General features: G+C 42.3%; 1 protein-coding gene across 1 annotated transcript; it reads left to right on the top strand.

Moving 5' to 3' along the window:
- The first annotated feature begins 183 nt into the window (after nt 1-183).
- Nucleotides 184-18,208, top strand: AMD1 (adenosylmethionine decarboxylase 1). Its single transcript, XM_036380173.2, has 9 exons — nt 184-709; nt 10,619-10,705; nt 11,967-12,093; nt 12,567-12,669; nt 13,480-13,522; nt 13,608-13,752; nt 14,749-14,841; nt 14,925-15,080; nt 16,042-18,208. Exons 1-9 carry the CDS (start codon nt 579-581, stop codon nt 16,180-16,182), a joined length of 1,026 nt encoding a protein of 341 aa, XP_036236066.1. The 5' UTR covers nt 184-578; the 3' UTR covers nt 16,183-18,208.
- Nucleotides 18,209-24,987: the final 6,779 nt, after the last annotated feature.

The raw sequence follows: 24,987 nt of genomic DNA, 5'->3' as shown, positions 1-24,987 counted from the left end.
GCGGGGGGGGGCGGAGGAGCCGGCATATGGCTTGACGGGCGTCGCCTCCACCCTATGGGAAGCGGGGGAGGGCGGGCCGGAGCGGCGGCCGCCCAATGTGCAGCGCGGCCCGGCGTGATGCGGCTACCTGCGGGGGTATAAAGGCGGCTGCGTGCGCACTGGCCCCTCGCTTACACAGTATGGCCGGCGACATTAGCTAGCGCTCGCTCAACGCTCTTCTCTGTAACTGGGGAACACACGGACTACAAGGAACCGAACCGCATCGCCCGCCCGCACCCCCGCTCGGACTGTAACCCGCTCACACACGCTCACGCCGCATCCGCCGCCGCGCACTCCGGGTGGTTTTCGCCCGTTTAAAAAAAAATTATCCTTCCTTCTTCTACTTATTCCTTTTTTTTTTTTTTTTTTTTAATTAACGTTACACAAATCCCACCGAAGGTGAAACCCGCCCGGGACGGACTGGGACCCGGCGGCGGCAGCAGCGCGGCCCGTGCAGCAGCAGCGAACGGTGGCGGCCGGGGGCGGCAGTTTGGTTGTCGTTTAATTTCTGTGGTTGTTGGTTGCCGAGTTGTCTCACCATGAAGGAGAGCGGTGCACACTTCTTCGAAGGGACCGAGAAGCTGTTGGAGGTGTGGTTCGCCCGGCAGCAGCCCGCGCAGCAGGAGCCGCACCAGAGCAAGGGGTCCGGCGACCTCCGCACCATACCCAGGTCCGCGAACGGCCAGCGCGGGGTGGGGCCGGAGCGGGGAGAGGCGGCGGCGGCTGCAGCGCTGCCCGTGGGGGGCGGCCGGCGGGGCGGGAGGGTCCCTGAATGGCCCGGGTGTGGCGGCGCTTTGGGGGGGCGATGGCGGCCGTGCCGGGGGGAAGGCAGGTTCCGGGGTGGCCGTCGGTGGGGGCTGGGCTCCCGTGCTGCCGGCCGCCTTCCCGCTCTCCCGGTGACAGCCCCAGCATCTCCCCGCGGGGGATGACCTTCTGCCGCCCTCTAGAGACCCTCGGGCAGGGAGGCTCCCCTCGTCCCGGCGGGTGGGAGGTGGCGGTGCCGGGGACGGAAGCCATTCCGCGCCGCCACCTCGTGCAGCCCCGCGCGGTTCCCGCTGGCAACATGTGGCGGTGGCGGCGGAGCGCAGCGCGGGGCCGGGCGTGTGCCGGGATCGCCGGCCGGGAATGCCGCAGGGGGAGCGGGCGCGGTGTCGCAGTGCTGCTGGCGGCCGGGGCACGGCAGCGGCGCCCACCGCTCTGCGGCGGCTCGTCCCGCTCCTACGGCCAGTTTCGGGATGAGAAGGCTTGGGAAATCCCTGGCTGTGCTGTACTGCGAACAGCGGGGGCTCAGGAATCTCCCTCCCCGGTAATACAAGCTGGAAAGGGAGCTCCCTGTGGCTGTCCCTGTGGAGAGAGGGTCGATGGTTCCCTCTCACATGGCTGGTGTGGCGGCGACCTCCGGCACTGCTTAGCCGGACAGGTCCATAGAGCGGCTCTCGCCGAGGGAAGCAGGCGGTACCCGGGGACCCTTCCCGTGTCTCCCAGCGGTGCGGTGGACACCGGAGCGAGGGAGGCACCGAGAAAGGAGTGCCCCTTCCTCCCCCGGCAGAAGTGTGGCAGGAGCCGCGATTTACACGTGAGTGTCCTGGCCGCGCTCCCGGGCCGCGCCGCCGTTGCCGTCGCTCTCCCCCATTGAGGAGCCGAGGCCAATGGGAGCGGGGCGCCGCGGAGGGCCGGGCCGCGCCCGTCACCCAATGGGCATGTGGGGAATGCGCTGGCGCCGCGCTCGGCGCCGCCCGCGGCGGGGGAAGGAAGGCCCGGAGCCCGCTCCGCTCCCGGCGCACGTGCTCGGCACCGGCTCCCGGCGCTCCCCGCCCGCCGCCCGGGAATGTGCCCGCGCCGCCTTTGTTAGCGCGGGAGCCGATGGCCACCTGCTGGCACACGGGCGGCTCGGGAGCCGCGCTGGGCGCCGGGCGTCTGTATGCACATTGCCCGTACTGTGGTTTGGAGGAGGACAGCGTAGAATCACTGGAGCTAGGTGATCTTTAAGACCCCTTCTAATCCAGACCGTTCTAGGATTCGATGGAATATTTAGACTTCTGACTGTGAGGGTCCAGCTGTAGATCCACAAAATATACTGTTCTGGAGGTGTCAGAAAATGGTAGCTGCAAGGTTGAAGTACAAAGCGAAATCTGCAGAACTATGGATGAGTTCATTTTTATGGCAGTGACAATAAAAATGGTATGTAGGTGGGATCAGCTGACATAGTTGGGAAAGGTAGGCTTGTCCTAAGCAAACAGGGCAAATCTGAAGGTTATGTGAGTAGTTTGCCTTCACTACGGTCAGCTGCTCAGCTTTTCAGGTTCGGGTGGTTGCTGGAGGATCTGCCTCTCAGTGTATCCAGATCTGCTTGTGCATATCACTGTTACCCAATGGTCTCTTGTCAGAGTTTGGGCAAGAAAGCTTGTAATAGTGTACTTAATGTTTGGAATATGCTAATGATCTCCATTCAGCGATGTATCCAATTTGTTTTTCCTTTGTTTTGGTATTTCTCAGGAAATTTCCCATGTGCTTATATTGGTAGAATTAGCTATTCACAGATCTGAATTGGCAGTGAGCAGATAACTGCCTTTTTTTTAAAGTAATGAATAGCCCATGTGTGTGCATGTCTGAATGCTCATGGTTAGTGGAAGCTTCATTTCTGTTGTACCAGAAGCACTGCAGAGTATTTTTACCTCTGAGGGTAATTTGCATGTGTAACTTTGACTTGTGAAGCTATTTAGATCTTTCTGAATAATGTACTTAACATGGAAATCATCAAATGTGGTTTTATAGCTCTTCGAGGCTTAGTGGCATAGCAGGTACGGGCTAAAACCTTATATAGGTGATGTCCAGGCAATCCTGGAAGGAAATCCTAGCTAAAATACTTGCAGATGATGTGAGCTACTTAGATGCTGAAGGAGTCCTGTAGTGTTTGACTTAAAATGTGAAAGATTCCAAAAGTACCTGTTTGACTTTGTGTTAATATGGAGATGTAGTTTAGAGACGGCATTCTGCGAATGCTTTCCTCACTGACACATTCGTGCTCTCTGGTGCTCCATTTGTCAGCTGAGACTCGTGTTTGCAAAACTGCAAACTTAACTTTTAAACCTAGGGCATTTAATGTAATTGCAGTGTGGGTACTGGGATAGTTCCTTTGTGTGGTTTAGATAAGGCTGTAAAGTTTTAATAGAGTGGATAAAAACTGTTAACTGTTGAACGTGTGGTCTTTAACACAGTGTCAGTGCTGTCAGCAGGCTTTGAAGACTTTTGTGTTAATTGGCTCTTAATACAACATGTTAATCTAAGGTGCTTGCTTTCTTTGGTAGGAAGCTGTGACGTGTCTGAAAGTGTTTCTAGCATGAAATGACCTTGTACAAACATTTTCTTTTGGAAAACTGTCAGAATTAAATTACCTGTTACAGATGATACATTGTATTCAGGGCTTTCATTTGCATCTATCCCGCTATGCTAATTCTATAAAGATGATTGAATGGACTAGTTTATGTTGAACAGAATCTGAAATCAAAGCTGAAACTGTAGAACAATAGCTAAATTAGAATCAAGTTGCAAACCAGTTGAGCTTGCCCTTTGTATTGTAATACCTGCTTAGTAGTGAAATGTGAGCCATTCATCTACTGAATGACTTAAACTGGTGTTCAAAGCTAAAAATTTCCATGTTGTGTGTGCTTGTTAGGGATTAGATATTTTAAAGTCTTTGCTGGATATCTTGACCTGATGCAATTAAGACTTTTTTCCACATTTTTTCCTTCCTATGGGCAAACCCGTTTTGTGGATAAAAGTTTGGATTATGTGTAATGTGTTTCAGAAAAGATCTTTGTCAAATTAATACCTTCAATAAAGGTCCCAGCTAAAAAGTATGGAACTTGAGCTTTTACTTTGTTGTTAAGTTTTGGGGTGTTTTTGCTCACTTGTTAATGAATTATGCAGAAAGGTCTTGTGGTTGAAATAGTTACTGGCAAGCATCTCAGTATGCCTACCCTGCTTATATCCAGTAGTGAAATGAAGTTAATGTTTTTGTGGTCTCAAAATAATTTGCTTTAATTTTATTGCTTGTTCTCACTATGCTTTGTAAAGCATGATTTTTTTCCTAAAAAAGATAGCCTTAAACTATGTATGGAAAACAGGGTTTGCTGAAAACTTGCTGCAAGCCCTGGATTTCCATGGTGACTGTGTAGTGCATTCACTCTCCCCACAGTAAAATAAGCTGTTTATTCCTTCAGATGGTGTGCAGCTATGCATTTACCGTCTTGAGGGCTATCAGGATCTTGAATGTACAGAAGTTTGAAACCATAAATAAATTATGCTAGTGTTAGAAGTTCATATCTCAAGCATTCAACCCTGAGGAATACTCTGAAATTGAGCTTTTTTATGGACTTTTAATCTGCTTCTTATTTGTCTATATTATGTGGAGACCCAAGCTGGAGAAAACTGCAGCAATGAGCAGTATGGGGTGACACTGATAGGACAGTCTGATCCTGTGCTGCAGGAAAGCTCCCAAGCCCTGAGACACTCAAGGATTTGCTGGGAGCCCTGTAAGTCCTTGCTGTGTGCTGCACCCTGTAGCCTGAGTCAGCTCACTGCTGCAGTGTGCTGCCCCTCTGCCCCTTCCCCCAGTGCTGGGCACTGCTGCCTGCCTGCTTCCTCAGACACTGAAGGCACAAGGAAGCTGGGCCGTGAGTCCTGCTCTGATCCTGCAGTGCTTTGGAACAAACCTGGAGGGACTCTGGAAAGAAGACAGCTGTGCTAAGATAAGAGCTTCTGTCCCCGTGTACTTGTGGAGCTTTTTCAATGGGTGGTGCAAGTTTATCTGGAGAACTTTATGTAAGAGTGCAGTCTTCCCCTTATCAGGATGGATATTGATCAATTAGATTTTAGATTTTTTGGTTCAAAACTACTGATAAAGTGTTTTCTCGTAACTGAAAATTGTAATTAAAGAATAGTTTCACACAATGGAAACAAGCCCATTATTCTCACTTCTACTGATTCTGATACTGCTTGCAGGAAGTGAATACTTATGTTGAAGTCTTTCTGACATTTTCCTACCTTATCACTTAAAGTGCTGAAGCATTTGGGTACTCACTGGCTGGCAAAGGTCTGGGCCCTTAGTGAGAATCAGTAGAAAGTAAATAAGCAGCTATTGGTATATTCCTCAAAGGGCTTTCCTAATGGTTGTTTGCTCAGCCAGGAGAACGGGAAGACTTGGGGCTTTTGGTAGATACTTGCTGCCTTACAGTGTGTTCCTTCTGGAGAAAATTACACTCAAATTTGCCCTGAATGTTGCTTGTCAAGTCCTGTTGTGCCTCCTGGGGCTCATGCTTCCTCAAGCACTTTGGATGTCCTTGGATAGGAGACTTGGGAATACCCATTGAGTGTCTTTGGATGTAAAGGATGGAGTCCCCATCCATGTAACTGTGATAGTGGTGTAAGACCCACAAGAGGAGAAATAGACTGCCTTCAGAGCCCAGCTGTGGCCATCTTTGTGCCATTGCTGAAATATCTTGGTTTCATTTGGGAGGGATGCTCTAAGTAGCTGGCTTGGGACTTTCTAGGTAAGAAGGATCTTGTGAGCAGTGCTGCATAGAATCACTTTCAATGTGGATGCAATTTTCCACCCAGGTGCTTGTCTCTCAAGGTTAAGTGCATGTGTCTGGAAGGCTTCTTAGGTTTAGGATAAGGGAGATGTGGACAGTCTCTGTGTATCTGTGCTCAGAGCATATAGAGGGTGTGACACTTTTGTGCAGCCCACAGATACTGCCTCTGTAAACTTATCATGTTGCAAGGGCCTTAGCCTAAACTCAGGCTGTGGTTCAATGTAACCTATCTTAAACAGCAATTTTTAAATTTTGTTTCTAAGAGGTAGTAATTCACATGCAGGTGTGTGCAGAGAAATACACAAGCTGCTGAGAGGTGCTTTAAAATGCTTGTGACTTTTGTATGGTTTGTACTGTTGCTGCTTGTTTTGGGATGCTTGAAAGCAATGTTCCAGCTCTGCTGACACTGATGTTTGGCCAGCTTCATGTGTCTTGGCTGTATCTCCTCTGTCTAGGCAGTTTAGACACAGTTTTAGGCTATCTGGATCATAGAATTGGTAGGAATTTGCCTATTTAACTGTAGCCTGCTAATGAGGTAACTGATACCTGTGTGGCTCCTAAAACACTTAGTAGGTAACAGGAAGGGGTAAAAGATTGTTCTGCAGTTGAATGCTTGACATTAAAACCAAGTCTTACATAGTCAAGATTAAAAAGCTTATGGTAGTATAGAATTGTCAGCTGTTCTATTCTAATGAAAAGCTATGCAAGAATATGCATATAGCTTAAGCTGTCTTTAGGAGTTCCATATGATTTATTTCCTAAGAATTCCTGCCCTACTGCAATACAGCTTTTCTTCACAGTGCTGTCTGGCTGCCTTAGCAAGTTCCTGATGTGGAAGTGGCAGGTGGTGTGCTTGAGGAGCCTGTTGGTTGCTGATAGGAACAAGTTCTTGATGTAGTTCTTAATCTCTTCAAATTGCTGTTAGCACATTCCCAGTTGGCCTGAAACAGCAGTATGGTGCCTGGTGTGCTTGACTTCTGTTAAAGAATGTGTTTTGCCCCTGAAGGTAAAGGCTCAGAAGAGGCCAATAACTTGCGTGCAAAAGCATAGTTTTATCTGTCAAGGAAAACTTCCTTCTGAAATAAAGGAGCAATTTTGATGCTTTGGAACTTGGTTGAGAGGAACTATTGACTATTCATGAAGCATACTTCCTACAATTAAGCTACTTCTCATTTATAATTGCTTTTCCCTACACATACCTGGTTGGCAGTTTGAATGGTTATTTGTACTCTGGTAACAAGTCTGTTGATAAGGCACTAAATATTACAACACAGGTATAGGAGTAAATTGTTAAGCCTGATTTTTTTTTTTCCCCCCTCCATTTTTTTTTTTTTTTCCTTTTGGGATGTTCTGCTAGTCAGGTGTAGAACAAATAGCTTTTTACCATTCAAGCAAGGACAGTTCTTCACACTTGAGTAGATGTATTCCATTTTCATTTGCTGTTCTCTGAGAAGGTGCAGTTATTTAAGGTGCATTGTGCTTGCCCATTCAAGAAACTAATTTGACTCTGGATAAGTAGCAGTTATTTGAAAATTTGGAAAGTGGATCTTTGGAAATGAAGTGGTCAATGAGCCCACATGAGTGAGAAGTCAGTCTCAAGTTGGTGTCTGCAGGTCTGCTGCAGAACTTGCTTCCACTAAGAGCTGCCAGTGACACTTGAGTATAGGAAAGCAGTTTCCAACTGGCATTGTTCTGATGTCTGGCTATGGGAAATTAGGAAATAGTAATGCCTTGCACATTGATCATTGAAGGGGGAATTTTGAAGAGCAGAAGTCCATGATGGCACTTCATTGGGAATCAGTCTTACTTGGGTACCCTGTTTCAGTTGCAGGCTTTGCTTCCAAGTTAAAACTTAGCTATGAAATGAATAGTGTTCTCAAATACTTAAATTACTAACTTAGCAGATTTTTATTTATTATTGAATAGCTGCAATAGATGTAGTGATAACCATTGAAATACTAATTTTAAGGTTGATTTTGTTTCTTCATTCAAGTGTGGGTAGATACCATTTGTCTCAGCTACTGACAATTATATGGAACAAAAAGGGGGGGAAGAAATGCAAGAGTTAGACTTGTAGTGAACTTAATCTACTTGGGGCAAAGTAGTCCCAGATGTTCTTCCTTAGCTGTGCTTTAAACAATAGAACATGCCAAATACTAAGGTCATCTTGTTTAAATAGATTATGTGGGATCAAATCCAGCCTTTCTTTAGTTTTCTGTACTTAGTTTTAAAATGCAGACAGATACCGGCCAGTATCCCTGCAGAATTTCTCCCGAATGTGGCCAAGTCTCATCCTGGGTGCTGCAACCCTTTGTTAGTCTCTGTATGCTTCTAGAGCAAGCCTAGCATCCTGTCTCTTTCTAAAGTTGTCGAGTTTTTCCTTAGTGCTGCTCCAGGCAGATCAAATTATGACCTAGCACTTAATTTCTGTAAAGGCTGAACACAACATTTAGTGTATGCTTAGCCATGGTTTCTGTAGTACCATAGTGAGGACTTGAGCAAAGATGTGATGTGCAAAGGTCTTGTGCAACTGCAGATTTCAGCCATGGTACCTAAATACCAACTGTAGTACCAACAAGCATAACAGGGCTTCCTTTGCATCGTGGGCTTTGCACTTCGCACACAATAGTGTAGCACTGTTGGTGCTATACTGACCCCTCACTGAACGACCAAACTTGTTACATCTTCCTCTGCTAATGTGTGTCTGGAGCATGGACATTTCTGTGAAATGCCTGCACAGAGCTGCACTGCAGTGGTGCTTAAACAAAAAGTGTCACTTGCCTGCCTGAGGCTGAGGTTTTGACTGTCTGACCGGGTAAGAAGCTTGTGAAAGCTGAGACGTGTGCTCTTGCAAAGCCTAAGATAGCTACATGCCCATTAATGCTTGGACAAGTACAAAATCAGATTTGTAGTAATGTACAAATGGGGTTAGTACAGCTCAGCATCAGGGAACTCTTCCTCACCTTCCCCAACTGCAATGTCAGTCTCTGGGTGTTTATTTAATGGCAGATAAGATGTTGGTAGGGATGCTGGAATGGTTTGAACAATCTAATGCTTTACCTAGCTCAATTTACAGGAAGAGTGGCTGGCAAACTTAGGCTGGTGTGCTGTAGCCAGAGAGAACTAAATCCTTTGGTACTTTTAGCAGCAAAATTGTATGATTTTTTCTAGGAGCATTTAGAAATAGTTTATATTGTATCTATTTCATTCTTTGCATTTACCAGCCTTTTTAAGGTGATCAGCCACTTGAATTTTCATGTACACTTGAGTTTAAGGAACACAGCAAACTCCAGTCAATGACATAAGTATAGAGCTGAGTAAATGTGTGGGACTTGAGCTGAGCACTCAAAATAACCTTTTTAATTTGACATGGAGATTTGAGTGTCTGTGATGTTGTGTCTGTGTTTGCAGAAAAGCATTTCATCAAGGGTCACTAACTGGGGTAAACATCACTTTGATTTTAAGTATCCGGTCATATCACAGAATTTCTAAATTAATCAGATGTGCATTGATTATGAGTGTTTTTGAATGGATAGGATTTTCATAAATGGATGAGATTTTCTTAATGTATGTTCTGGTTGAATCAGATATATGAATATTACTATTCTGGTGTACTTTAAATGGGAAAGTCCTCAGGTATTATTAAAGGTACAGAATTCAGTTTCAAAAGGCATTCTCCTGAATGAATTAATTAATTGAGGGAGAAGTTAAGGCATTTATTTGATGACTGTTCAGAAAGGCTAAAGAATACGTGGATGATTTAATTATACATGTAACAGAATCTAAAACTTCAATTTCATGAACTGACCAGTTTTCTAAGGGGAAGGACTAGTGGCTGCAGGAGAAAGTGTGTTGATGGAATTAACAGTGTGTGCTCTGTCCTGGCATACAGCCACAGACAGGGCTTTTGCAGTGTCAGTAGAGGGTGAGAGGTCTGCCTCCTGAAGAAGGATTAGGCTGACAGTTTTATATGGGCAAGCTGAATTTGCTTGGTGATGAAAAATTGGCAATTTTTTTGTGCTCTTAGCTCCTGCAGTTATTCCAGCTCTACTGATGAGCAGCTTAGTTTTATGCTGGGTTAGTAAATCTCTTGGATCGTGACTTCTCTGAGGATGAGAGCCAGCACAAACCTGCAGGTGGAATATGCTGTGGGCAGGGAGAAGTAGGACAGCTGGCAGTCTTGTAATTTTGTGACGTCAGGAAGCTGTATCTGTTCCTGTCTTATTTATAGCAAAATTGACTACACTGAATTCTACTAGTCTGGTGTAGACACAAGACTGAAGTGACAACCAAAGTAGTTTTTTTGCAAGCCCATCATTTCTCTTGAGTACTGGAAAGCCTTTTGGCTTAACTTGAGCCCTTGTTTTTTGTTTATTTTTTTTTTTCAGACTCTTTGTAGAATGAATAATATAAGTAAAGAATTGAAATACTAAACTTCTACCACCATACCGAATTCTAGTACTATAGCTACAATTTTCACTGTACGAAGGAATTCTGTGATCCTGGTTTCATTGAATTCAGGCCATTAAAATATATTTGGTTTTAGCTTTTCAGTGAAATTATGAACTTGAGTCTAAACTGGTCAATGAAAGCATCTTATTGATAACTTACTGATTTATTACTGTAGTAGTTGCCAATGACTACTGTGGTTGAAGTGCTTAGAGGTTCAACCTAAAGCATGCCCTAAGTTGCCAACATTTGGGATGCAGGATTTAAGGTTATCCTGACTCACCTGGTTAGAAGCTTGAGGTTCCACATGCAGCAGATCATGGTAACAGATTTTTAGGACTACTGAGCCATCAAGAGCAAAGAATGGAGTATTACTGTATTATGAGAGCCAGTCCCTGTATGAAAGCTCTTCCCATTTTGTGCTCTCAGATCCAGTTATTCAGGACTCTGGTCTTGTTTGGGTTTTTTACCCAGGGCTCCAGCAAGCTTTGGTTTGTTTAACCTGTTGTTTGTGCTCTTCTGTAATTTCTTCACAGGATTGAGTGGGACAAACTTCTGGAGAATGTGCATTGTTTGATCATAAGTGTGACAAAAACTGACAAGCAGGAAGCTTATGTACTCAGGTAAGGCATTGGCTCATTCTTTTAGTCCCTAGGAGAGGAAAAAGTGAAAGCTGTCATATGTGATTTACTTGGCTGAGAATCCAATCTTGGGTTAATGGCGGGTTGATGGCTACAACTTGCAGGGATCTCCTGCTCAGAGGTGCAAATCTCTTCATGGTTGTGTTTCTCTTTTCCTTTAACCAAAAGGATGGACAGAGCTGTGGTGGCATCACTTAATTTTGTCCATGGGTAAAGTGTCCCCAGTACAGAATTTCAGTATTACTTCAGCAGAATAGGCTATAGGTGTCACTTATAGATGAGCAAAAAAACCTTACTGGTAGATCAGCCTTAACTGCACATAAATACAATCAAGTGGAACAACTCTTGCAGCTGACATAAGGGTCTCTGTATAACTGTAGCTTTCCTGGAACCCTGGAATTTTTGTTGTGTGTGCTGCAGTTAGTTGTAAGGACACTACTTTTGCCATGTGTTTTTCATCTTGCAAAATACTTTCTTGCTTTTTGTACATGAACTTTACAGACACATTTGACATTCTCTGGTTTACTTCAGATTACAAATACTGAAGTTCTTGTACTCTAAAAGACTGCCTTGAGGGCAAGGTTGTGCTAAGAGCAAGCTAGTCAAAGAAACTGTGTTCAAGTCTTGTTTCTTCAAGCTTCATATATTTAAAACAAAATTCTGGAAAGAGTAACTAGTTGCACTGCATCCTGGATTAAATTTAACCTTGATTTTGAATTTGTAAACAGCATTCCAAACTGAGTTACTTGAGCTAATTTTTACTCCCATTGTTCAATTACCTGATGAAAAGAGACTTGTTAAGCATGTTTAGATGTCCTGGATGTGGCATCAATGCCTATCTCCAGTTCAGCTGGGCTGTAGTTAAGTATCTGACTTAGTTTATTTATAGTTCATTTCTGTATCTTACTTATGAGGCATATCATATAGCTGTGCCTGTGTACCCACTTCACAGCATGTTTGTATTTCTCAGGTAGTTTGAGGGTGTCTAATGTGTGTGCCTTTTCCTGTAGTGTGACAGCTCTGTAATATCATGCTTGGAGCAGGTGTTTGCTTTGGTAAATCATAACAGTTCTCAAATGTTAGCTGCATTCTATTGATTTGATCTATTTGCTAAGTATGTTTGTGCCATATGCTGTTCACTTAGATTAATGCATTTGGTTGGGGTAAGGACCAAGACCTAACAACTCCTTCCTGGATTGTTTTATGTAGAGCACTGAATATCTTCTTAACACATCTTTTACAGTGAGAGTAGCATGTTTGTCTCCAAGAGACGTTTCATTTTGAAGACGTGTGGTACCACCCTCTTACTGCAAGCACTGGTTCCCCTGTTGGAGCTTGCTAGGGAGTACAGTGGGTTTGACTCAATTCAGGTAAGGTGTCAAAAATCTTCCTTAGAGTGCACAAAAAGCTTTTTGCTGCTATTTCAAATGTATTAGTTTAATGTATATACATTTTTATTAAATATTCTGAATTTGGACATTTATGTATGCTTCCCATAATGGGAAGACTGTAATGTAAGATTGCTCTGCTGCAGCAGTTGCCCTTTTATTTGTCTCTTAGTGGGTGCTAACTAACAAATGCCACTGAGCTGAGTTACTTAAGAGTAACTGTGCCCACTCTGTCTAGTGGAAAACAACTTTGTAAGTAAGCTGTCTCCTGAAGCTTAGAAATTCAGATAGGATTAACCCTGTGCTTCTGAAATGGGAATACAGGTAGCAGTGTTTTGACAATGGAAACTTGGGTCCTGTGAAAGTTCATGATAAATGTTTGCATTTTTCTAGATTCTTAAATTCAAGGTGGATGGATAATACTCAATACCTAAAATGAACCTTTATTTTTTCAGAGCTTCTTTTATTCACGTAAGAATTTCATGAAGCCTTCCCACCAGGAGTACCCACATAGGAATTTCCAGGAAGAAGTAGAGTTTCTTAATGAAATTTTCCCAAGTAAGTTAATGAAACTTCAGCAGAATTGGGTGAAGGGTTGATGTTATATGAGAAGTGATGAGCAGTACAATAGGTACAGGCTGCCAGGCAATTAATTCAGCAGTTCTTGCATAAAAGTCAAAAGCTATAAATATTTATTTTCTGGATTTCTGATACTAGCTTGCCAAGACCAAAATTTAAATTATACTAAGCTTGACATTCAACACCTAGTCTAAACTGGGGTCATCTTCATACTTCCAGTCACTCTGCAGAATTCTGAAAGCCCTATTAAAAAACTAGGATAGTAATTTAAAGTAATACACTGAAGAAAATGTGGGCTTTTTACACATTGCTATGTGAAATATGCAAAGTGTTGTGAAATGTGAAGAAGTTACTATGCTAAAACCAGAACTTAAACATTTAATGCAGTTTAGGACTACAAGAAGAATCTTAAATTTTCAAGTGACAGGTTTTTGAAGGAACATGGAAGCTGAGTTACTTGAAAATAAATTATAATCATAAATGCATCTAATAGAGGCTTTAAGAGTACCAGGGTTTCTCTCTGTGCATAGCTAAACTGTAATATCAATTTCCTGATAGTAGCCTCTTAGCTGGGGTGTCCAGACCCACTTCTGAGGAAGCTTGCTTATCTGATTATTAACTTGGCGTTCCTGAAGTTAAATGCCTGGTTATTTGGTGTAGCTGCTGACTGCATCAGTGAACTTCATGGGGTTCTGTGAAAGGCCCCTGTCTGTAAATAAGAAATAAATATAATATTTTGCATAAATGTTCAGCTGTGGTAATTAACTGGAGGCTTCTTGTTTTGTCTAGATGGAGCAGCTTATTGCATGGGGCGTATGAACTCTGATTGCTGGTATGTATGTGAAGAGTTTGAAGTCTTTACAGTGGAATTTGGTGCTGTCAATAGGTGTTACATACTTGATTTGTGCTTTATGTAGGTACCTGTACACCCTGGATTTCCCAGAGAGTCGGATATCCAATCAGCCTGATCAGACACTGGAAATTCTGATGAGTGAGCTTGACCCAGTAGTTATGGACCAGTTCTACATGAAAGATGGTGTTACTGCAAATGATGTCACTCGTGTATGTTTGCTTGAAAACTGAGCATTTTGGGGAATGGTGGAAATTGGGCAACAAAATGCTTAATTCACTTTTCTTTTAATACAAGGTTTATTTTGTGGCAGGAGAGATGTCGTAAAAAGTGTTGGGTTAATACTTTGGGAGGAAAATGGATTTAACCCAAGAGTATTTTGGGGAATATAACTTCATGTTTTCAATGCCCTTTCTTTAGTGAAAACAGCAGTATGCAGTGCTTTGGCTGATGGGAAGCTTTTACTCTGAGGAATGTCGGAGTAGGGATAAAACCACAGTTTGAGTAACTTTCAAGGATGTAGATTACGAGGAGTAAGGCTTAGACTGGAGATAATGCAAAAGTTAAATAGGTATCAAAATCAGGGTTAAATCAGGAAGCCATTTGGATGAGGGGAAGGGCAGATCTGGGGACTAAGCATAACTTGATGGGTTTGCCTCCTTTACCCAGATGGGGATATCATGTGACATGAGCAAGTTTTCCTGACAAGTACACTGACTTCGTCTTGTTTTCCATCTTAGGCTTTGCTTCTCACACTGTATTTGCTATTGAGATTTGGCTGTAGCTCAGGTACTGTGTGGTAAATCACAATGCTTGGGATTGCACTCCTTCCTAGGGTATAAACTAGTATATCCTTACTCTGGAGTAAATGTAAACAGCCTTCACTTTGTGGATAGTGCTTGAAGAGAAGCTCTGTTTTCCATTTCAGCAGCAAAAGCAAATATGTTTTGGAGTTCTAAGCTGTTTCCTTGTCTTGGATGGATACAGCTGGGCTCTGTAAGAGGCAGTGTGATACCTTGCCTGCAGCTTGTTGTGACAGGATGCAAACAAAGCTCATCTACAGTGGTACATGTAATCAGACTTACCTGGTTTTGGGAGAATTCTGGTGTCCTCTCTGTGAAATAGATGTTCATTCTGCCTTTGAGGTAAATCTAAACAAGTGTAAGGATGCTTGATAAACGTAAAAAACTTGTTTGACTTTGTTTCAGATGAGTGGAATTCGTGACCTGATACCAGGTTCTGTTATTGATGCTACAATGTTCAATCCTTGTGGGTATTCAATGAACGGGATGAAATCGGATGTAAGTTTTGTACTCATTAATAATTAGCATTGGTAAATAAAAATAATAAAGATTTGATGGTAATAATACCTTATTTTTTTCAGGGAACTTACTGGACTATTCACATCACTCCAGAACCAGAATTTTCTTATGTTAGTTTTGAAACAAACATAAGTCAGACCTCTTACGATGACCTGATTAGAAAAGTTGTAGAGGTTTTCAAGCCAGGAAAATTTGTGACAACTCTCTTTGTTAATCAGGTGAGTTTTCTTGCATTAGCTTATCAGCTGATGAAATACATATAGACACAAATGAAGCAAGGCTAGAGATTTTTACTGGAGATTAAGTTTCTAGTTTGCCTCTGTATTTGAGTGGTAGTTTCTTTAGAAAGTAAAAATACTCTTCAGTCTTGCTATGGCATGTACTAAATCTGATCTTCAGCAAACTTCAGAAACAGTAAAATGCAGCATCCTAGTCCCAGAATTCTAACAACTTCCTATGTAGTTCTGTATAGGCATAATTTCTTTCCTTGGCATTTTCCTGGATTTGCCTGCAGCTGTCAGTTGTAGAACACCTGCTGTTAATAGTGTTGCTCTCAGCTAATCATAGAACCACAAAATTATTTGTGTTGGAAGGGACCTTAAAGATCATCTGATTCCAACCCCATGCCATGGGCAGGGACACTTTCCACTAGACCAGGTTGCTCAAAGCCCCATCCAGCCTGGCCTTGAGTGCTGCCAGGGATGGGACATCCACAACTTCTCTGGGCAACCTGCTCCAAGGTCTCACCACCCTCACAATGAAGATTTTTTCCCCCCCAATATTTAATCTAAACCCACCTTCTTTCAGTTTAAATCTGTTGCCGCTTGTTCTACCACTGCATGCTTTGGCAAAAGTCCCTCTCCAGCTCTCTTGCAGCCCCCTTTAGGGTACTGTAAGGTGGTGTAAGGTCTCCCCAGAGCCTTCTCTTCCCTAGGCTGAGCAACCCCAATTCTCTCAGCCTGTGTGCATAGCAGAGGTGCTCCACACCCCATAATTGTTCATGGGACAGCAGAACTCTATGTTGGGAGCGGAATCACTGCTTGGGAATGAAACTTTCTGCTCCACTGTCAGGAAGAGTTTTAAAACATGTTAGTAAGAACCACATATGAAATACAGTGTGCTAATCCATCTCTAAATGACAGCTTTAAAAGTAACTTCCCCTTTATTTTTGTTTTCCAGAGCTCTAAATGTCGCACAGTGTTTTCCTCTGCCCAGAAGATTGAGGGGTTTAAACGTCTTGATCACCAGATTGCCCAGTTCAGTGATTATAATTTTGTTTTTACCAGTTTTACAAAAAATCGCCAGCAACAGCACAGTTGATTAAGAATGAAGAAAAAGCGCAAAAAGAAATCCCATATAAAAGGTGGTGGTTGCTTTCTAGTTAATGATTCAGGGGGCCATGCTTTCCACTCCCACCACCTTGTAGTTGTGGAAAGCCCTAGGTGTAATCATAGTATAACCATTTTGAATTGTATGCATTATTATATCAAGGAGTTAGATATCTTGCATGAATGCTCTCTTCTGTGTTTAGGTACTCTATGCCACTCTTGCTGTGAAATTGAAGTGCATGTAGAAAAATCTTACTGTTTGAAACTTTACAACACTTGTAAAAATGATTCAGGTAGAATTACACACAGTATAGTTTTTCTCCAAGTATCACCAAAAATTCCCCACAGACAAGGCTTTCGTCCTCATTAGACTTCAGCCTCAACCTACTCACTGGGGACAGTTCTCTGTTAAATTGTCACTCCTTTTTTTTTTTTTTAAATCTATGTTGTGATTTCAGTCTAAAACAGTTTTTGATGAACTTCTATGATTTCTAATGAAACTGATTCTTAATTAACACTTTCATGTTTGGAGAAACTTCTTAAAACAGTTACAAATTGTTTTGCTACTACAGGTGGTGGTTGATTTATTTTTAAATCAGACTGATTTTCCATGCTCTGATACAGCTTCTAGGAATTGGCTCAGCTCTCCTGTAGAGCTGGGCTAACGCATTGGTCTTTCACCTTTAGTAACGTGGGTATCGGTACTAGTGCAGGCTAAACTGTCTCACCTCAATGGCCATTTGTCTGTCCACATCCCCGAGCTGTCACACCGCTTCGCAATGGCAGAACTTGATGAAGGTCCAAGAGTTGACAGGGGAAGACCTGAGCCAGGCTTCAAGTGCTTTGGTGTCATTGTGTGACAGCTTTGCAAAGTGCAAGTTGATATTGGCAGCGGGCATTTTCTGTCCCAGTCACCTGTTATGTCAGAACAGGAGGCTGGTGCTCCTGAGCCCTGGCAGGTAGGGCTGGTGGAGGAGTGGGATTTGCCAGTCTGGGTGTGTTGATTGGTTTGGATTATTCTCAGTAAAACCTATGACCTGCCACTTTGGACTGTAAAGAGTGCTTCTAAACTGGTCCAGTGTCACTTCATTTTGTTATTCCAAGCAAAGCTAATGCCTCTGTCTTGTGACAGTCCTGTGACATTGTTGTGCATGTGACTTATGTTGTACTTGACTGTTGTGACTTCATCTGTTTTTTCCTCCTAATTGCTAAGGTGGTTCCTCTTACTGTGACTTGAGGGCATTAAGTGAAGGTATAGAACAAGAACTGTCTGGGACACCTGGACAGAAGTGAAGTAGAATGCTATTCATGGAGCATGAATAAGTGTGTAATTCAAAGTCACTCTAATGAGTATTGACTAAAATGCAGGCTTTGAAAAGCTGGCACACTTTCAGCTATGTTTGTTTGCAAATACTGGGATTTTAACAGCTGTGAGACCAGCATGTTAACAACAAAATTGAAATTATTTTTCCCCTCTTGTCCTTGCAATGTTTTGACTCTTTCTGGTTTGATGCAATGGTTCTTTTGTTCCTTCTGTATTTATAAATGAAGCACTTTTTCAGTGCTTCTAAACTAAAGTCTGCTTGGTTAGAAATCAAGTGGTTGGAACGTTTTGATTTTTTTTTTTAAAAGCATATTATTGATGTTCTTTACCAGTGTTATCAATTACATGCTGTAAATGGCACTAATGCTTTTTGGTGTTAATATTGAGGACCAATATTTCAATGGGGGTTTTTTTGTTCTTGCATTGTCCCAATTGTTCTGACTTTTTTTGGCTTGAGGTCCTTTAAGTAGACTGAAGATTCCTTTTCAAGTAAAATTGAAAGAGAATGCATCTTGGAAAAAGAAGCATAAGCCTCGTCTATGAAAATGAAAGCTGTTGAATGGGTTATTGAACTATCTGGGTGATCAGGATGGGGGGAGTATGGTGTTTATAATTTCTGTGGTGTTAGACTTTGATCATTTAAAAGTATCTGTACCACAACTTAACGCTTCAATAAAAGTTCGCTTAAATTGTTTGTAGTGATGATCCAGCAATTCTATCCTCCACTCTCTTCATGCTTTATGGTACCAAATGGTTCAATTCTGAAACAGATTTGTGTCCTTACTGACCTGATTTGCACTGCTCCTGTAGGGGGTGCATCTCAACACACTGGCAGTTTAAAATGAGACAGCATGTGAAATGAAGCCAAGTGAAAATGTTCTACTGTTCTTAAAGCTAAAACTGTTTCTCTAAATTAACTCAAAATTTGTTGTCTACATTTAACATGTATTTTTCTTGAGCCTTAAATATTCTAAATAGCCCTCTGAATTAAGACAACTGCTTCTAAGTAACAGGCTGGCATGCATTTATGTACTTAAGCTTAGACTGGCTTTGAGAGTTCAAGGTGAGATTTATCTCTTAAGGTAAGGTAGGCAGGTATCTAATCTAGATAGTAACCTAGACCAGCAAAGGCTAGTAATGTCAGTGCTAAGCAGATGCAACCAGCATGATTGAAAATTCCTTGAGTTCATGTGGTAAGTCCTACAGGAAGAGCAGCTGCAGTTAATTCATACCTGCAAAGCTCCAGCAGTGCTGATATCCCCCAAAGTCACCTAAGTATTGTGTTGGTATTGAAGGTTTAAAACCTTTAAATTTAGTCACCCAGAACCTTATCTGTGATGTTACATATCTCTCATGGGGTTCTGGATAGTAAGTAGTAACTTGTAGTTATTTCAAGTACTTAAGACTTTAAAAAAAAGCCCAACAAACTCTATAAGAATAATAAATTCCAATTTGCAGCATCAAGAGATTGTTTTAACAATGTCAGCCATGACAAATGAGCAGTAATCTACCTCTGAAGGGTACTGATGGAGCTGGTGAAATAGCTTGTCAAGCCACTTTTAATTATTTAGCAGCTGCCCTGGTTAACTGAAAAGGTCCCAGTTGGCTGGAGGGTACCAAACGTGCTGTCTACCTACAAAAAGGGCCACAAGGAGGATCTGGCAGCCTGACCTTGTTGCCCAGGAATGTCATGGATTGTATGATACTGAGCACTGTCACACAGCACATACAGGACAATCAGGCCCAGCCAGCATGTGTTTGTGTCTTTCACAAGACCTGTCTTGTGATTGACCAACCTTCTCCATCTATGGCAAGCTGATCCACTCAGTGGATGAAGGAAAGGTGGATGGTGTCCATCTGGACTTCAGTAAATCCTTAGATGCTGTGCCACAACATGCAGGAGAAACTGGCTGCACTGTTTACTGGTGAAAAAACAGGCAGGGTCATCAGGCCCAGAGAAGGGGGTGAGTGTGCCACATCCAGCTCGTGGCTGGTCACCAGTGGTGTTCACAGGGCTCAGGGTTGTGGTTGCAACGCTGGTGGTGTCTCATCCAGGGGCAGGGGGCATCTTTAAGGTTCCTGCCGATCCAAACCATTCTATGATTCTATATTAGACTGTGTGGGGATGGAGGGGATGGGCAGACTGAAGGTAGCATGATTGGGGCAGGAGAGAGGATAAGGCAGTTCTGTGCCTGAGCACTCTGATGTCCTTTCAACATGGGGCAGAACAGGAGATGCTGACAGCAGTGCTGGTACCAAGCCACTTGAATAGGCACTAAAAACCAGTGGTTTTCAATCCTTGAGCCTTTACTGTAGTGTGATGCCAGAGATGACACTGCTCTGGTACTTATGTCTGGGTGGGATGACTCTAGAAACTCTACTGGCTGTCAGTCTGGCTGCTGCCTTGGTGGTGCAGGATAATGTGTTGGCAGAAATGTTGAAGCTTGCCAGCTGGGATGGTGTAAACTCAGGTTTCCCTGGTGATAATCCCAAAAGCAATGCCACCAATATCTAAATGCACAAGGCTTGGAAGTAACGCTGAGGATATGCTCCCAAGATGTGGAGTTCTCCCAATCTATTTCAAGTTAACTGTTCAATTTTTTTCTATTGTTTGTTATATGCTGTTATATTAAAAAAAAAAAATAGGAGCTGCTGTTATATTTAAAAAAAAATTAAGCAGGCCCTAGAGAGTCTTGGTTCTGTAGCTGCCTGAAAGCCCTATCTTTATATAAATTTTACATTCTCTATAACATGCTTAGTTCTGCCTTTGGCAACTGCTATTCATTTTAAATATATGTGTACAAGTGAAATATGTACAGTCACTTTTAGGAGCAAGACCAGACACATGAATACCATAAGCTCAGCATTTTTCATTCCTGGATTAGCCAGAACATGAATACACATTTTTGTATCATGTAATTCCTAATGCAGGCACTTTACCTAATCCCTAACTCTAAATTATGTCGTTTATAGCCTTCCTGTTATTTTCCCCACATCTTCTTCTAGATTGTATTTATCCTCTCAGTCCATCACTCTAAATTTTTCTTAAATACTAAGATTTCAAAATAGCATGTAAGGCAAATGGGCTAAATGGGCAGTTGCCCATTTAAAGACATAGACTCACAGAATTGTTTGGGTTGGAAGGGACCTTAAAGATCATCTGATTCCAACCCCCTCCCATGGGCAGGGACACCTTCCACTAGACTGACTTGCTCAAAGCTCCTTCCAGCCTGGCCTTGAGCACTGCCAGGGATGGGACATCCTCACCTCTGGGCAACCTGTCCCAGTGTCTCACCACCCTCACAGTAAAGAATTTCTTCCTAATACCTAGTCTACACCTTTGCTCATTCAGTTTAAAGCCATTCCCCTTGTCCTGTCACTACATGCTCTTGAATAGTCTCTCCCCATTTTTCTGACAGGCTCCCTTCAGGTACTGGAAGGCTGCAATTGGGTCACTCAAAGCCTTCTCTTTTCCAGGCAGTAAATCCAAATTTTCTCAACCTTGCCTCATAGGAGAGATGATGCATCACTAATCACTTTGGTGTCCCTCCTCTGGACTTGCTCCAGCAGCTCCATGTCCTTCCTGTGCTGGGATCCCAGAGCTGATGCAGCCCTGCAGGTGGTGTCTCACCGGAGCAGGGCAGAGGGGCAGAATCCCCTCCCTCCCCTGCTGGCCAATCTGCTTTGGATGCAGCCCAGGACACTTTTGGCTTTCTGGGCTGTGAGTGCACATTGCCAGCTCATGTCCAGCCTCTCGCCCCCCAGCAGCCCAGAGACCTTTTGGGACTCTCCATGTCCCAGCCTGGTTTGATATGACACAGGTCCAGCACCTCATTATGTTAAACCTCATAAGATTCTGACCGACTCATTTCTCAAGCTTCTCCAGGTCCCTCTGAATTGCATCCCATCCTTCAGGTGTGTCAACTGCACCACTCTGGTTTGTGTCACCTGCAGTTTTGCAGAGGGTGCACTCAATCCCTTCATCCATGTCATTAAAGAAGATATTAAATAACACTGGTCCCAATATGGACATCCAATATTGCCCTCTGCATTAGAAAGGTGTTAAGTTCTGGCTTGAGTTTGCAAGGTAGCCAGAGAAATATAATTTTAACTCTTATTTCCTCTAGAAATGGACTTCTAGCTCCACAGTCTAATTTCCATCTTCAATTTCATTGTCTTACTTCATGGGCAAAAGTAAGTATTTGGTACTTGTTTAACACTATTAAAACTGCTGCACCAACAAAGCCTTAGAGAGACAAGATAAAACCAGCATGTGACTGAACAGAGTTGGAAGTTGCAGTTACAGGACTAAGTTTCAGCTTCCTCTTTGTGTGGACAGGAGTTACACAGATGTAACAGAACAAGACAAAATGTTCCAAATCCCCAAATCCATTGTTCTTGTTTAGAATTTGGAGCAATTTGATGCCTCTTCATTATCTGCTTCTTCCAGAAGAGGCACTGGCCTCTGTGCCTGCCAGAGATTATTTATTGAAACACACCATATGACAGCTCCATCAACACACCAGCCACTGTAGCTTTACAGTCATCTCCAGTCCTTAAGTTTGGACTTGTTTCTTTCAAAGAGGAACTTGCTAAGTACCTGTCAGCTTCACTAGATTCATCTTTAACAGCACTGACCTTAAAAGTTAGGAAGTATTCAGCCAAATACAAGGTCAGATTTCAAATGCAAGGTTAGAATCCAAGCTATAAAAAGGTAGATTAAACTAAAGGATTATTTCTTAGCTGCTGTGATATTTTGCAGCCAGAACCCCTAACAGCCCAGGCAGCAATAAGACATGTATTCCATGCTATTTCAGGATGAAACTTAAATCTAACCAGAGGGCCTAAGCCCTTGAGGGCTGTTGTCTAATGGTAACCCCATCTAAACTCTCTTTTTTGTTAAAGATGTTCCTCTCCTGTTTTTATTCCATGGTGCTGTTCTAAAGCCAAGATAGTTCTGTTGCATTCTCTTGGAGGAGAGGGAAGAATGTGTTTTTATTCAATTATTAAAGTATCCTCAATACTGTTACAGTATCCTGCAAGGCATCTGTCATCAGGTCTACTCATTGTATGATCACTTGATTAGGCTTGGAGTCTTGGGCTCTTTTTAGGCTGCATTTTTCCTAAAGCCACATTATCAGCTGCATTATAGGCAGGATGCTCTATCCAAACATCTCTCTCACAGCCCAAAATTTGCCAATTTTAAGGATTCTTGCAGACATGTATTTTTCAGATAGTGAAGAAGTTATTTTTTCATCTTATTTGATTCTCTAAAATTTGTTGTTTCTAATTCTCAAATCTTAAAATCTTATTAAGAGTGAAAATCTGACATAAAGCCGAAAGTGTTGATGAAATTGTTGATTTAAATAAAGGCCTGATCTATTTATTCCCCTAAACTGTTGTGAAATATGAGGGGGCTTAGAGGAAGAGGACAGAAAAATAAAAATTACTCATTCCCCTTACAGAAGGTATATTTTCCCTAGTGTGCTGTAGTGAAAGCTGGCATATATAACAAGAAGGTAAAGCTGCAAAGGCTTCAGGGGGTAATTGCTGAGGCTACAGTGCCTACAACTGAAGGATACTGAGCAGGAAGCTGATGGGGCTAGTAAAAGCAGTAAAGCAAACAGATAAACAGCCAGTGTTGTAATTGTCTGTGCTCTTGATTAAGATTGGTTTTATTGTTAGTATTTCGTTGGTTCAGCTGTGCTTGCACTGGTTTTAGGCAGAGAATCAACTGTAAATTCACAGGTTTTAATGTTCTAGTTTTAAGCATGGTAAGAAGTTTACTTGTAGTCGTACTCTGCTGTTAAGTGCCATGACATGAAAAAGCTGAACAGTTTATATTTGTGCCTTTCAGTTCTTCCATTTAGTGTGCTGCTCATAACAGAAAGATATATTTTCTGATTACCTGCTCTCTTAACATTGTAATCTCCTAAATACTTCATTCCTGAAATATTTAAACTATGCAGACCACCCAGAAGGGCTCAGCAGAGAAGTTTCAAACCAGTAAATTTCTCTTCAACTGCTCATGTTACTATGTCAAGCAGTTGGTAAGAAATGAATCAACTACTCGAAAAAGCTATCCAGTTTGATTTTTCACAAAGAGAATAGTCCAGAGACACACAGAAATCATATTTAAACCAGCTTTAATAAAACTCTCTTAATTCATTTTTAAAGAATCGTAATCCTAGCTATTCTTACTGAATTTGGGTAACTGCCATCTCACTGAGCCACTGCTCAAGTTCTTGTAATAGTCAAGGTGAATTAATAGACAAAAAAATAGATGGTTACAGAAACAGATGTTCAGTCCATGCTGAATATCTCAAAAGATTCAGTTTTTTTCAGTTTCTGTGATGGCAACTCAAGAAATTTTTATAATCTCTGTATTCCATGTGTAATACACATTTTAGATACAAAGTAAATACACACTGGTATATATTTATATATATAATTATGGAAAACTATAAATCACACCTAAAAAACAAGCAATTCTAGACTACCATTTTTGTAGCAGTAACTCAAGTTTTATTATTTTGGAATCCTTTATTTTCAAGATTGTTTTAAACTCTGTAGGCACTTTGAATTTTTTGATTGCTCTACCTGCAAATCTAACCAAATTGTACTCTAGCAGTGGAGCATGAGCTCTGAAACAGTGTGCTGGGAAATTCCTCTTGTTCCAGGAGCCATACATCCCATACAATTTCTTCATGGACCTCTAGCCATCTGCAGAAAGATACATTTTAATGCATTCTGGGGTGAAATGGGAAGATTTTAAGTCAGGCCTTTTTGTAGATGCTGGATTATTCCTTCTGCTGCCTCAGGGACCCTGTTGGAATCAGTGGAATGGTTATGTTTGTATTGTATGCTGGGAAGAATAGAAATGTCACATGTATCTCCCCCTTAAAAGGATGTTCTGTTCCATACAAAAAAAAAAAAAAATCCATGCAGGATTTTACTGTAGTGATAAGCAGCCTGATTCAGATTACATTGGATTTAACACACTTAGGTCTAATGTGATCTGAAACCACACAGGAAGACAGACAACTGTCTCTTTAAATGCTTTAAGGACCAAGTGGGAAGGAGACATGGCCTATGGGTCTTCTTCTTGAGACCTGGGCTGCCAGTGAGTCATGAGGACTGCATGCAGCAATGGAAGTGTTTACTCTTTTCACAGTCCTGTAAACCAGTTATACAGTGTGGAAATAATGGTATTTACTACATTTCACAGAGGCACCAATGGCAACTTGAATGTTAGAAAAGGTGGTAACATGGAGAGGCTGAGTGCAATGATCCTTCGTTGGTAGTTGCCCTAAATCCACAGTATTATGATTATGAGGATTCTTTTCATGAGGCAATCTTAAGGCTACATAAGAATATATATATTTTTATATTCTAAATCAGGTTGAGAGATCTGAACTACTCACCCTCTTCTGAGTGAGTAAAAAAAAAAAAAGAAAGATACAGTTTGGGAAT

The sequence above is a fragment of the Molothrus ater genome, chromosome 3 (genome assembly GCF_012460135.2).
Source record: "Molothrus ater isolate BHLD 08-10-18 breed brown headed cowbird chromosome 3, BPBGC_Mater_1.1, whole genome shotgun sequence".
Taxonomy (NCBI): Eukaryota; Metazoa; Chordata; class Aves; order Passeriformes; family Icteridae; genus Molothrus; species Molothrus ater.
The sequence above is the reverse complement of the archived record's forward strand: the minus strand, read 5'-3'. Positions and strand labels throughout refer to the sequence as shown.

Bases quoted from the DNA above. Each gene is read 5' to 3' on its own strand.
- AMD1 (XM_036380173.2), top strand. From the start codon at position 579: ATGAAGGAGAGCGGTGCACACTTCTTCGAAGGGACCGAGAAGCTGTTG. The intron at 12,094-12,566 runs GTAAGGTGTCAA...TTATTTTTTCAG, and splicing joins GTGGGTTTGACTCAATTCAG to AGCTTCTTTTATTCACGTAA. The intron at 13,523-13,607 runs GTATGTATGTGA...TGCTTTATGTAG, and splicing joins CGTATGAACTCTGATTGCTG to GTACCTGTACACCCTGGATT.